Source organism: Ursus americanus, chromosome 30 (genome assembly GCF_024610735.1).
Source record: "Ursus americanus isolate L20-20 chromosome 30, mUrsAme1.1.p, whole genome shotgun sequence".
NCBI lineage: Eukaryota > Metazoa > Chordata > Mammalia > Carnivora > Ursidae > Ursus > Ursus americanus.
The window spans coordinates 6,414,655-6,429,443 of NC_142156.1; the positions used below are offsets into that span (position 1 = coordinate 6,414,655).

At 45.4% G+C, this 14,789-nt stretch overlaps 1 protein-coding gene across 1 annotated transcript in view; it reads left to right on the forward strand.

Moving 5' to 3' along the window:
• Positions 1–4,095: 4,095 nt before the first annotated feature.
• The window catches only part of LIMK2 (LIM domain kinase 2), a 55,246-nt gene continuing 44,552 nt past the window's right edge, over positions 4,096–14,789 (forward strand). The window contains exon 1 of the mRNA XM_045791390.2: positions 4,096–4,294. Within this exon, the coding sequence (XP_045647346.1) occupies positions 4,279–4,294 (16 nt within the window). The 5' untranslated portion in view covers positions 4,096–4,278. The remainder of the gene's footprint in view (positions 4,295–14,789) is intronic.

Here is a 14,789-nt window from a genome sequence, read left to right on the forward strand (position 1 = left end):
CTGTGAGCTGTGGACTTGTCTGTATAAGGGGGTGGGGTGGGGCAGGGCAGGAATGGTTGGGGAGTAGTCACACTGGTCTGGCCTCTGAGAAACACCTTTGCATACGTGAGAATGTCACATCAAGGAGCAAAGGCTTCAGGCAGCCATCAATGATTAGAGATGAGAAGCACTTCATACACAGCCCTGCCCAAGGTGTGACCCATGTGACAGCCCTGGTCCCAACAAGTGTATGGAATTCCTAAGCTTGCAGGCTACCATGATGGAGCTTAGCTTGTGGACAGTCAGAACCTTGAGGACAATGAGAGGTTATTCAGTGTCTGCATCTCTCCACGTGTTCTGCAGTGGAACCAGTGGGACCCCGGCCAAGCCCTCTACCCAGAGCAGTGGCTATGCAGTTCCCTGAGGTTCCTCAGTAGCACAGTATGAGAGAGAAGATAGTGAGGTTATGGGGCGCCTGGGTGGCACAGCGGTTAAGCGTCTGCCTTCGGCTCAGGGCGTGATTCTGGCGTTATGGGATTGAGCCCCACATCAGGCTCCTCCGCTATGAGCCTGCTTCTTCCTCTCTCACTCCCCCTGCTTGTGTTCCCTCTCTCGCTGGCTGTCTCTATCTCTGTCGAATAAATAAATAAAATCTTAAAAAAAAAAAAAAAGAAGATAGGTTACAAACCTGGCCCAGCCTCAGGCTCCCCAGCACACCAGAGCTACAGGTCACCCCTCTGAAAGGTCTCTTTTCTCCCTCTTCCACTTTGACCTAAGAGTTATCAAGTTGAATAGCACCAAGATTTGGTAGGAAATGCAAGGGTGAGGGATTTCCAAGAACTCCCGACCCCAATAAGGAATGGCAAACAAAAGATACACTGAGTAGAATAGGACAGTAAAGCCTCTATGTACTAATGACCCAACCCCAATAATCATTAACTTGTGTCCGATCCTGTTTCATCCCCACCCTCACACTGCTTTGTCTCTCCTGCCTGGACTGTTTTGAAGGAAATCCTAGTCCTGTGCCATCTATTAAGTATTTTAAATATGCATCTCAATGGTAACGATTTTTTAAAACAACCAAAATACTATTTAGTGTACCTTTAAAAATTAACAGTAATTCCTTAATGTCATCATATATCCAGTCATTGCTCAAATCTTCCTAGTTGTCTCAACTCTTTTGTTCAGTTTGCTTGCACTGAGATCCAAATCAGGTCCACACCCTGCTATTGGATTTCTGTTAAGTCTCTGTTACATCCATAGGTTCCTCTTTTCTTTCTCTTGCAGTTTGTTAAAGAAATGAGTTCATTTGTCCTGTTGAGTTTCCCACAGCTTCAGTTTTGCTGTATGTATCGTTGTGGTGTTAATAAGCTCCTCCTACTCTTGTATTTCCTGTAAATTGGAAATTAGATCCAGAAGTTTGACCAGATTCAGGCTTGGTTTTTTAGTATAACTATGTCATAAATGGTAGTGTATACTTCTTGTTGCATCATTTCAGGAGGGACATAATGCCTGGTAGTTCTTCTTTGTGATGTTAACAGCCCTTACTGATCATTGTCTAAAACAGCACTGCCCAACAGAGTTTTCTGCCATGATGGAGATGTTCTCTATTTGCACTGTCCCAGCACAGTAACCACTAGGCACATGTAGCTAGCAAGCACACGAAATGTGGCCAGTAGACTGAGGAACTTAATTTTCAGTTCTATTTCATTTTAACTTAAATAGCCACATGTGGCTAGTGGCTATCCTATCAGCACAGATTTTGATTAATTCACAAGGTTTGCAAAATGATATAATTGAAAATAATGTGTTAAGCATTTAGAAACGAGTGCATTTCTGGGTAGAATTGGGCAACAAAATTACAGAGAACATGGAGGGGAGTTATAGGAATGGCAGAGTGGTACAAGGGCAGAAAGTATTCAGAAAAAAGTGCTGGAGTGAAGGAAGTAGGGAGAGAAGGCTGCAAAGTGAGATGTAGTTTGCTCATGAGGGCCTACTTTGGCCTTTATTTTGTTGGCAACAAGGAGCTGTTGAAGGTTTTTGAGAGGCAGAGTCTGAACCTTACAGTGGTTTTCAGTGTCCAGGTTCTTATTTCTATAGGTTCAAAGAGTTGATTGTGAGTTAGCAGGATCTGACCTCAGAGACTGACTAAACTGTGAACAGGTGATTTGGGCACTAGAAAACAGTATCTTCTCCCTACCCAGGACTTTTCTGCCCTCCAGAAATCCCCCCTCGAGTTCTCAAGTGATCTTGGACTATTCTTTGGGTCTATATTGGAACAATATCTCTTGGTTATACCATTTCTACAGACTGCTATTTTCTTTCTTTACATTTCAATTTGTGTTTCTCTAGAAATACCTAAACTTCCCTGGAGGGAACTTGGGGGAGTTGGTTATCCTCCCACTCACTGCTAGTGAACACCAAGAGGCTGGATGTGGGAAGGAACCTGGAATGAGAGAGAGTTAGGAGGGAGAAGAGACAGGCCTTGGTGCCTTGCTGTGCGGCAGAGGAAAGAGAAGACAAACAGGGGTCTTGGTTCCAAGGCTGTCAGTACCTGTGTGCCTGGGAAAATACAGCATAACATTTTCGCATGTACAAGGTGAATAAAATCCCTGCTCCCTTTTTGCTAGCCACAAGGTGGCTTGTCAGAGCCCTTTGGATCCCTGTCACTTTAATTCAACATACAGTCCTGTGGTTACTATATTCAGACCAGAGATTTCCTCAAACTGTAAAATCAGTCACTGGAGGGTTCCCAGCAATTAAAGGAAGTCAAACACATCCCCTCCCCCACCCCCTCAGCACTTTCTCCACACTCAGGACTTCAGGAGCCCCCTGCCACACCCAGAGGAGAACCAACTGACCTGCATCCGGTTTGGATTACAGAGGGCAGGAAGAACGAATTGTGCTCACCTTTGCTTACTCGAGTGCTGGAACCAGACGCAGCATGATTGAACTTTGCCCTTGGTGGGGGCGTCATGATCCATTTCCTTGGGCCCCATCCCTACCTCTTCCTGGTCATTTAGACACTTCCCATGACCTAAATCCAGTCTAAGGAAATGACAGTTCCCAAACACCCAGCACCAGAGAATTAGATGGGAGGAACTTCAGGTCCAGCTGATGTAGCCCACCCTTTGTCACGTGGAGGACCCCAATTCCTTCCCAAACCCAGTGAAGGGAAGGGTTCTCAAGGCCCTCAGCCAGCTAACAGCTGCCAGAAACCAGTCTGCTGTTCTTGTCCAGTGCTCTTTGCTTCACAAAGAGGAGCCAGCAGGACAAATTCACTCCACAAGTGTTTCCTTTGGTTTACAATGGCATTTTTAAAATTTCCGGATGTTACCAACATTTACAAAGTGGGGAAAATTCACCTAAATACCTGGAGTTTTGGCTTGTCTTGAAAAATTGGATGATCTGGTGGCTGGATTCATTTACATACCTATGTGGCCTCAAGAAGGATCTGCCCCTGGAATGCTGGTTGCACCACCTTCATACCATGTTTGACCTAGAGATTATCTACTGAGTGCCAGCTTACTCAGTGGCGCAGATAAGTGGCTTCTCTGAGCTGGAAGCTTCTAAAAGAAAGTCCACTCTCAATCCCCAAAGTTTTGTGGGGTAGCTTCTCCATATTCATTTTTTTTTAAGATTTTTATTTTTAAGCAATCTGTACACCCAACATGGGGTTTCGAATTTACAACCCTGAGATCAAGAGTCACATGCTCTACTGACTGAGCCAGTCAGGCACCCCTTTAGATTCATATTCTTGATCCCAAACACTCTACTGGAAAGAGCTTTTGCCTGGGAGTTAAGAGACCTGGTTTCCCATCTCACCTCTGCTTCTAATGAGCTGAGCTATTTTCGAGGTAGTCAAACTTGTTCCCTCAGGTCCTCAGCTGCCCGCATCTGTAAAATGGGCTGAGGGTCCTCTGTTGAGACCTCCCGCGAGTCGCGAGGACTCTCCTGATAAGCCACCTCACGGTCGCGGGACAACCACCTTTACCAGCTCAGCGTCGCTTGCAGTAGGAGGCGCCAGGGTGCCCACAGAGTCCGAGCCAGGGGGCGGGGCCTGGAGCCAGGGGCGGGGCCTGGTCCCGGGGCGGGGCGGGGCGGGGAATCGGCGGGCGGGCACCGGTGCCAGGTGCGGTTTGGTCCTCCCCGGGCGCCGTAGGCGGTGCATCCCGCTTGCGCCCGGGGCTGAGGTCCTCCCGGGGCTGAGGTCCTCCCGCGCCTGAGGCGGCTGGCCGCGGGAGCTGAGAGGAGCTGCTGCGGTCCCCACCACCTCCCCATTTCCGCGTCCCCAGGACCATGGCCGCGCAGGCGGGTAAGGAAGGGCCTCCCCGTCCTGTCCCGCCGTTATCTCGGAAGCCCGGGCCCAGGATGCCTGAGGGGGCTGGCAGTCTCGGGGCTTTCGGGATGAGTGGACTCCCGTGGGTCCCCGCTCCTTAGCAGGAGAACTGGGGGAAGTGAGCACAACGCTCCGCGAGGAGGTTGTGGGGCTTCGGGAATTGGGGGACCGGAGACAGAAGGCTCCGAGGAGCAGGCGGGTTAGGAGGCTCTCTGAGAGTTGAGGTCCCTGGAGGAAGCGATGCTGGCTCCGTCAGGGGGCCAGCCTTTTCTGTGGAGCTCAAATTAAAACTCTTTCTAAGAAAGCTGGGGGCCTGGGTACCCGTGGAGTGAGGGATATGGGGACTATGGGGAGAATGGGATCCTCAGGGTTCGGGACAATTATAAGGGGATAGAGAGTTACCCTGGGTTCTGGCTTTTCTGTGGAAAGTGGAGGATAGTATGACTTCTTTGACCGGATCCAAGGCTTCTCGAGGGAATCTTGGTGCCTGTGATCCCCTAGTCTTGGGGCTCTTTGCAGGAACCTGGAGTGTGGGCTCCCTTGGGGTTTAGGACACGGATTAGGGGTTAGGGAGAGATTGGAGCATAATTCCTGGGGAAGGTAGGCCCCGTGGGGTTCTGGGCCCTCCGTGGGAGCTGGGGCCTCCCTTGGCCTCTCTGAGACAAGAGAGAAATGTGGTCAAACACCTCTTGGAAGGAAGAGTTGTGCAGAGGTGAAGGGTAGCTTTAGAGTTAGGTTAGCCAGGCCTGCAGTCCCTTCCCAGTCACCTCACACACCACGCTGCGGCTTCCTGCCCTCCTGGCCTGTCCTCCCTGCACCAGGACATTCTGTTGACTATGTTTTCCAGCCACCTGTGTGGGTGGCCCAGCCTCTAGGTCGACCAGGGTCAGCGTCCAGAAGCTTTCTAGAGGTGGCAGGAGGGAACGGTGGAGGAGGGAGGCTGTCTTGGATATCTGCCCCCACTTCCTGGCTTTCAGCCTGTGGACAGTCACTTCCTCCATCCTGAATACAAGGACCAGGCCACCAATGGGTCACTTCCTCACCGTGAAAGCATGGGATTTTTCTCCTCATTCTTGATAATAGGCTTCTGGAGAAAGAGGACTAGGCATATAAATGTTCTCTGTCCCTTTCTCTGATTTTTTTTTTTTTTTTTTAGCTTCCAGAGTTCTTCAGTTCAAATGATTTCCAGTCACTTTTTCTAACCTCTGTGTACATAAGTTCCCTGTTTTGAACCTTGATTCACAGAAACTTGTAGAAGATCTTAGAGTGTAATAGTGTTTATTAGGTTCTCTGAATCAAAAAGCTTTCTAGAGATATTAAAGTGTCTAGGTGCATTAGTTTAGACATTTGTCCATAAAAATATTTGTTGGATAATTCTGTGCCTCACACTTAACCAAGTGCTGAGTAGTATGATGATGAACAAAATGGACACAGTACTTGCCTTTGTGGTGGTTGCAGTTCTAGAGACAAATAGTAAATAATTGAGGTAACAATGGGGATAAATGCTATAATAATTGAGATAAACAATGGAGGTAAGTGCTGTAAGAGTAGGTGGGGGAGAGTGAATAGAGGATACTTTTCCTTAAAAAAGCAAATTTTTGCTGATCCTTGAGGATAAATAGAAATTAGTTCAGCAAAGAAAGGGCAAAGAACATTCCAAGTAGGTGGAACAGCATAAAAAGTTGCCTTTGAAGAGTTGAGAGTAGGCCAATATGGCTTCTTTTATGTGTGGGGAGACTCAGGCTCAGAAATGACTTGTTCAAGGTTCTATAGCCAAGTAAATGGCAGTGGTCAGAGTTCGTATTTTCCAACTTCAAATTCAGTGCTTTATCCTCTCACAAACACTAGAATTCTTTATTATCACAAACACCAGAATGAGGTTGTCCCATAGAGTCAGAGAAGGGAGTGGGGCTTAAACTTTTACTTGTTCTGTCCTAACTGTTCCCTTCAAGACAGCTCAGATTCCTGTGTAACGGGAGAATCAACAACAAAGAAACCAAATATTTACTGAGTACCTATGATGTCTAAGGCACTGGGCTGGGCCAAGTTTTACCTCTTATAAATTTTAACAGAGGCTAGAACCAGGAGGGACTTGAGATAATGTAACTCTCCTTGTTTAACATATGAAGAAACCCAGGGAGAAAAATGGATTTGTCAAGGGTCACTCAACTAATGGTAGAGCCAGAACTAACCTAGGATTTCTCCTCCAGTGCTCTTTCTGATATTCCAGGCTGCTTGAGATACAGAGAGTCTGGCGCACAAAAAGTCCTTTAAAAATATTTGTGGAAATGAATAATACGTGGTTTGTCCCTTTGAGAGATTCACTGTCTGTTGAGGGTAATTAAGAAAAAAAATGGGCAAATCAAGACAAACTATTAGAAGGCCTGTATATGATAACATTATAGAATTTCAAAGGTGGGGGAGAACTCTATTCATACATCCATTTCAGCAAATATATATTGAGTTCATACTATATGCCAAGCCCTTCTAGGCCCTGGCAGATACAGCAGGAAACAAAACAGACCAAATCCCTTCCCTAATGGAGTGTATGTTCTGGTGGGAGAGATAGACAATATGTAAATATATGAATATCAAACATCAGGGATCAATGCTCTGAAGAGAAATAAAGTAGGATAAAGTCATGGAGACAATGGGAGATCAGGGAAGCCTCCCTGGTTAATGACATCTAAGCTGAGAAATGAAGCAAGGGAGTGAGCCATTTGGTTATCTGGGGGAAAAACATTTTAGGCAGAGGAAATAAAAGGGAATGAGTAAAGGCCCTGAGCCAGGAATGTGCTTGGCATGTTTGAAGAACAGCAAGATGTCCAGGGTGGCTACTAGATTTGGTCAGGAAATGCTGACCAAAATTTGAGATAAAATTTGAGAAGTCTTAGGGGCACCTGGGTGGCTCAGTCGTTAAGCGTCTGCCTTCAGCTCAGGGCATGATCCCAGGGTCCTGGGATCGAGCCGCACATCGGGCTCCTCCGCTGGAAGCCTGCTTCTTCCTCTCCCACTCCCCCTGTTTGTGTTCCCTCTCTCGCTGGCTGTCTCTCTCTCTGTCAAATAAATAAATAAAATCTTAAAAAAAATTTTTTTTTTGAGAAGTCTTAGGTAGATTAAAAGCAGTGGGGGCAGGGGGAGGGTTTGGTATCCTGGTAGGGAAGAAACGAAGTAGGATGCATAGCTGGGCAAGTTTCAAGGTTTCCACAAGGGATAGTGCATTGATATGTGTGGTAGAGGCAAGAATGCACAAATGGGGGAATTATAGGAAGTGAAAGATAAAACTGAGAGGGTAGGTAAAGCCAGACCATGGAGTGTTTAATGCTAGGCTTGTGGGACTTTTCAGTCTACAGAAGAGACTATAGGTTTAGAGGCAGTCTGGCATTGGTGGGCATGATGGATTGGACAAGGGTAAGGAAAGCACTAATCTGGGGGTGGGTACAGTGGGCCCTGAGCTGAAGTGTTAGTGAAAGGAATGGAGAAGAAGGCACCGACCACAGGAATTACCTCATGTTGGGCAGGGCAGGGTGACTTGGATGGCCGTGGGTATGGTTTGGAGGGAGTAGCATAGGGTCCAAGAGGACCACAAAGTTTTAAAGCTGAAAAGAAACCCCTCATGTTCAAGCGGCTGTGTTAGGCTTTCCACATTCCTGATGGGTTTTCCATGTCTTCTGGAGGCTGAGCTGATGCCCATTGCAGGGCTGGCTTCTGATCAGTGCAAACCTGGAAAAGGCTAGGGTTCAGGGGCATATGCAGCGTCACTTTGGCATTTCAGTGAGAGGACCTGGAGCTCTAGCATTCTTTTACAAGCCTATCACCCTTCTCACTCTTGACCTTTATGTAGTAACAAGAATTACACTCTTTTACCTATTAATCTGTACCCAACAGGATCTAGAACGTGAAACCATTGCCTAGTTCTGTTGGAGTATACTTCGAGCATCCACCCTGGCATTTTATTGTCAAGCCTTTCTGCCTGTAATTTCTTTTTTCTATGAAAGAAAATCTAAAATGTAGTTAAAGACATAGACTTTGGAGTTGGCAGAACTGTGGTCTAAACCTAGCTCTATCACTTGTTAGTTGAGCATTTCAGCTTTGCATAAAATGGGAACGGTAATAGTCCTTCAGTATGAGTCTTCATCTCATAGGATCTTTATATTCTATTAGTTCCTGCTTGCATGGTGCTTAGGATACTACTGGCATATTATGAGGACTCAAAGTAGTTGGGGTTTTTTTCCATATCATTGACAATGGGTAGAGAACTGCTGTTTGGGAATATATAAATTGGTTAACCAGTTCTCTGATAAGAAAATGCCTTCCCCCAGATAAGAAAATGCCTATTCATTCACAGTTAAGTAGACTTACGGTTGGAAGGGCGAACCTGAGCGAAAGCCACAGGAACCATCTGTCTCATTTGTTTCTCTACCAAGTATCTTATTACTGTACCAAGTTTGCCCTGCTCTCAGCACCTGGTTTGTCCCTCTCTGACGTGTTATTTCTGTACACATCCTTGTCTCTTACACTGCATGACTACTCACCAAGGGCCCCAGAAGTTCATGACCTAGTCTTTGTCTTGCACATGGGCACATCGAAAATATTTGCTGAATTTGTTTTGAAAACGTTCCTTCAAATTTTAGAGGTTAGTGTAATTCAACTCAACCTTTTCCTTAGCCAACCCTCTAGATATACGTGAAAGAAAGAAGAAAAGCTTTCAGTTGCCAACTAAGAGCCAGGCACTGCGAGAGGTATTTTCACATACATTAAGTTATTTCTCTTAATCTTCTTGGTAATCCTGTAAGGTAGGTGGTTATCCTCTTTTTAAAGATTAAGGGACAAGTTCAGAGAGGTTAAATAATTTGCCCAAGGACACAGAACCAGGTTTCAAACCTAGGTCTAGCTCCAGCTCTTCTGCTTGACCCTTACAGTTTTCCTAATACAATAAAAAGCAGATGGGAACAACAGCAAGAATGAAACCTTCTGAGATGTCTGTGTATGTGCCTTAACCTGAAAAATGAGAGGCCCCTGGTTTGGTGTCACTGACTCAGAGCTAGAAGGAATAATTTGATCCCTCCTCTTAACGAAGGAAGAATAAAAGGTCCAGAGAAGTCCAGAAGCTCCTTTAAAAATCATCTAATCTTTTTTTCCATAGACACTCCCCTTGGTAATATTTGGTAAGCTAGTGAGGAGGAAAATCCTTTGGGACATAAGGGAGAGTATCTAGAGGAATGTTAATCATACCGTTAGTCTTGTTGGTACTCACTTCATTAAGGTGTGATCTTTTCTCTCTTGGCTGTTCCCTACCAGTTGCTGCCCTGCCCCTCTGCTTCCTGCTTTATCCTGGGACAAGTGGGATTTATACACCTGACCTGCCAGTTCCCAGGGGGCACAGCAGTTACCATACTAGTTGTTTTGTGCTGCACTAAATTGGCTGGGTTTTGTTCCTGGTTCTCATTGTCTAGGGGAACATGAGAAGCATCAAAGATTTTTCTCAAATGAAAGGATAGGATCTGTGCATGTTGGTTCAAGCTAGGCTTTATGGTCTCATGAGCTTTCAGTGCCTGGAAATTTCTCACCACTTTGAAGTCTGAAAAGGACTAGTTTGCAGAAACCCAGCTCTTAGACCAAGATTAAGGTGGATGTTAGTGTCTTGTGAGAAATACACTGGCACTGAGCTGGGGTACCAGGCTGAGCCCTTCCACTGAATAACTGTGTAGTCTTAAGCAAGTCCTAACTTGTCTGAGGCTGCATACGATAATAAAAATGCAACTGGTGTGGTAGTTTCAGAACTTGGGTTTGAGCCCCTCCCAGACCAGCTTTCTGATGGTTAGACAACTCGAGTCTCCTTCTTCAAGCCCATTTTTCGTTCAGAAAAAGAAAAGGACAGGACTTTAGAGTAGATGATTTTTAAAGGCCCTTCCAGCCTTACCATCCTGTCATCCTACTGCCTGCCCCAGTGGATTCAGAGATTATTTGAGGGCCACATCACTAATTATTAAGTTGGGAGAGAGAAATGTGTATAAACTGAATATATATACATACATATTTTTTAACTAAATATATTTTATGCCAGGATCCAAAAGATCCTGAAGGTGAGAACCTTTGTAATGAGCCATTTGTTGTAATACTCACCCTCTTTGCATTGCACATTTACAACTTCTTAAAAGCAGCGAATTCCAATAATAATTGTGAAAGCAGTTTTCTGATTATTAAACACCTTAATAAGGGCCCCTTATTGTTTTAAGGCTGCTGGGGATATTTACTTCATCAAACTCCCTTTCTGGCCTCTGACAATGACTAGGCACTGTTGATAAGTCTGCAAATATGAGAAGTAAACACTATAGAGGTAGAGGGTGAAGGTCCTGGTACAATGAGGTATTTTCCTAGATGAAATATTTCCCGGGCAGACTGGACTCTGGATTGGTCTTTCATTGGGCCTCACAGAAATCTCCAGGACTTTGTATTATTATATTTCTCTTGCATTCCTTAGCATAAAGGTTGTGAAAGTGTTGGGGCGCCTGGCTGGCTCAGTTGGTGGAGCATGTGAGTCTTGATCTTGGGGTCGTGAGTTTGAGCCCCACGTTGGGTGCAGAGCCCATTTAAAAAAAAAAAAAAGTTGTAAGAGAATTAGGATCATCAACTTTCAGGGCTGTAGGGAGCTGAAGAAGCCAAGAGTTTTCTTTTGAAGAGTATCTGGGCTTGAGAAGCTGAAGGCTTTGGGTGAATATTCTTGCTCAGGTGCTTAACTGAAAAACAGTGTGGATGCTCAACAGATAAACTGAGGCCTGTGCATCTCCATGTGACTTTACCCGTAGGTAGTCATCCTGAGAGCCTGAATCCTTATTCAGTGGAGTCATTCCTGCTGGCCGTTGGAGCTTATCTTTGGAAATTACCTTTATAGTGGGCAGTTGGATCCAGCTTTTCAGTTGGATTTCAGTGTTCGTTCTGCATCAGGTGTAATGCTAGGCTCTGGAGTTTTGGAGATGATTAAGATGCAGTTTTTGTCCCTTAGATCTAGGAGTGGGGATGGGAGACACAGAGAGGGAGTGACTGAAGGAAATAGAAACATAATGAATTATAATTACAAAACAAATGATATAAAGCAGGTATAGACAAAGTGGAAAAAGTCCCCCTTTGGGGGACCATTAAAGAAGGATAGAAGTTTGATTAAGGAAAAAGGTGGTAAAGTATCTTAAAAACAGAATAGCCTGAGATGTGAATTTCAGTATGCAAGAACATGAATGTGTGCAGCAGTAACAGAAAATAGGTCAAGATGTGATTAGAGCATCCCTTTGTAACAGATGATGAGAAATAAAGGTTCTTTGGGGCCACCTTGTAGAGGGCCATTCATTCCTTTAATAAATGTTTGTTGAAGGACTACAGTAGACGAGGGACCCATCTTGGTTCCCCTAGTGCTTTGGAGCTGGCAATAGCCAACTTTAATGATGTGTGAGGAGTTTGCATTCCTACCTCGGGACCTTTGCACATGTCTTCCCCCCACCCCATCCCAGTCTCCAGTGTTATCCTTCCCTCCTCCTCTTTGCCTGGTTAATTCGTGTTTGTCCTTCAGAGCGCAGCTTGAAAATTATTTCCTTAAGGGATACTTGTTTGCCCTACCCCACCCCCTTCTTCCTAGTTATGAACTTGATTTCTCCTTCATACCACTTGCCCCAATTATAATTATATTATTGTTTAATATCTATGTTAAATCTGGGGTGCCTGGGTGGCTCAGTCCGTTTAAGCGTCTGCCTTCAGCTCAGGTCATGATCCCAGGGTCCTGGAATTGAGCCCCATGTCAGTCTGTCTGCTCAGCAGGGAGCCTACTTCTCCTTCTCCCTCTGCCTGCCACTTCCCCTCCATGTGTTGTTCTCTCTTTCTCTCTCTCTGTCAAAAAAGTAAATAAAATCTTTTTTAAAAAAATCTAGGTTAAATCTCTTTCTCATTTGCTGCTCTTTCCCCAGAACAATGTTAGACGCATAGTTGGCATGGAATAAATATTTGCTGAAAGAATGACTAAAGTGTGTCCATTGAATTTAGCAATAAGCGGTCACTTTGGCCCTCGGTGAGACAGTTTCAGAGAAATGGTGGGGGTGGAAGTCAGATTGCAGTAAATGGGAAGTGAGGAAATGAGGGCAGTGATGTGTAGATAACTTTTTAATATGTGTGGCTGTGAAGGGGAGAAGGGTGGTAGCCGGAGCAGAAAACACCGTCCAGATTTTTTTTTTTTAATGGGAAAGACTTGAACTAATGTAAATGATAATTGGAAGGAACCAATGGAGAAGGGAGTCATGGTAGAAATAATGGAAAGTGCACATCTTCTGAGGTGGGATAGGATAGAATCTAGAACAGGAGTGCCATGCTGAACAGTTGAGCCTTTCTTCTGTAGACACTGGGGAGTCTGGGTGAGCCAGCTAAGACTGTGCCAAGAGAGGGAAAAGAAGCCAAAGACCTGAACTCAGGCTGTGGTGAAGGACAGGGAAGGACTGGAGAGACATTTGGAAGGTGGAACCAGGTGGATATGAGAGAAGAGAGTAGGGCTCTTGATTTTGTGCCCCTAGAGCCTAGCACAGAGCTGGTGCTAAATAAGTGTTGATTGAATGGCTTTGGGTTTCTCAAGACTGGAGAAAGACCGGGCTCTGGAGGGTGTGTCAGTAACAAGTTATCTTGAATAGCCTCATAGTGGAAAGTCCTGATCATTTTTGAATTTTGTAAACAGCCAGAAGTCATTCAGGGCCAAGATGCTGAATTATTGAGTAAGTGGGTGGTCAAGTTAGAGACCATTCCTTTGGGTTAAAAAGTAAAAATAAGAAATGAGATGTGGCTTAAAATAATGAGATTTGCTGGGGGTAGGACACAGCAGTTCACAAACTGACCATAAAGCCTTTCCCTCTAACAGTTACAAAAACGTTTCAAACCTGTAGCTCTGTAACTTGGAAGTTTCATTTGGATGTCTGTCTTCATTGAAAACCTTCTTATGGGGGCGCCTGGGTGGCTCAATCAGTTAAGTGTCTGCCTTTGGCTCGGGGTATGATCCCAGGGTCCTGGGATCGAGCCCCACATTGAGCCCCATATCGGGCTCCCTGCTCAGTAGGGCGCCTGCTTCTCCCTCTCCCTCTACCCTTCCCCATTCCACACATGTTCTCTCTCGCTCTGCTCTCTCTCTCAAATAAATAAATATTCTTTAAAAAGAAAAGAAAACCTTACTAATTCATTGCTTGCCCACTATCCATAACCCAATTTGAGTAAGTCTCTCAGACTTTGTGCCTTGGAGTTTGTGAGAATAATAGTGCATTCTCTGGCTCACTACCACCCAAAAAACCAAAAAGGCCCCTTTTGAGAGTCTAAGAATTTTTAGATTCATGTGGTGATGGGCATATATGTCCTATTATTGTGGGGGGGAGGAGAGGAGCAGTTGGGTCAAGGTTTTAAAGCCTCCTGCCAGCTTGTTTAACTCTCCTCTGGGGTATGAGGACAGCTGCCTGTGTCCTGGCTGCCCCAGAATGCTGCTGAGCAATCTTGAAGTGTCCGAAGCTGTGAATTGTCTATTCATGACCCCTGTGCCTGTGAAACAGGGTTCAGTGACTGTCACCGTGCCTGTGGCAGTCTGGAGTTACCCAGAGAGAACAAAGCTGCATACACGGAGCGTACAAGGGAGGCTTGTGACAACCTTGTCCTGCTTTCTAGGGCTGAGTCAGGTACCACAACTTGATCTCAGCTTCCTTCTTTATTTCAAGACGTTGGCATCTGAGCCACAGCAGGAGTATTGTGTTTTGTCCCTTTTGGAGGGACATGGATTCACTCCGTTATTGCCCATGCTAACCTTTCAGCATACACCGCCCTTCCCCATTCTTTCTCAGCCTCTGGCAAATCTTCCCCATCCTTCGAGGTTTAGCTCTAATATTAGCTTCCCTTACAAAGACTTTCCTGACTTCCTTAAGTGGAATGAGCAGGAATCAGCATGGCGGAGTGAGTGGAAAGAGCATGGACTGCAGGATGAGTTGGGCCTGCGTTGGAATGCTGAATCTGCTGCTTGGCCTGACACTCCCGAGCCCCAGGTCTCAATTCTCCCACCCCCTTAAATGAATTTAATACCTGTTTCACAGGATTGTTTTGAGAATTAAATGAGATTGGGTCTCTGAAAGCTCCTACCATAAGCCTTGGTATATAGGAAGTGTTCATTAAATGTTCTTTCCCTTCTATACCCATAACTTCTTTCTACGAACTAAAGTAGCACTTTGCTTCTAACTCTGAAATAACACCTAAGGGAAAAATAACAACGTGGAAGAAGGATTCTTTTTCAGTGGATTTGCTCCTTGAAGAGCAGAGATGATGTTATCTAGCAGTCTCCAACATGGAGCTTGGAGAGGACCCATGGGTCCAATAAGAGGACCCATGATGTTAGTTGAATGAATGAGCTCCTGGACTCAGTGATGGAATATCTATGCAAACAGGGCTTTTGAGGAGAAGGAAAAGGCAG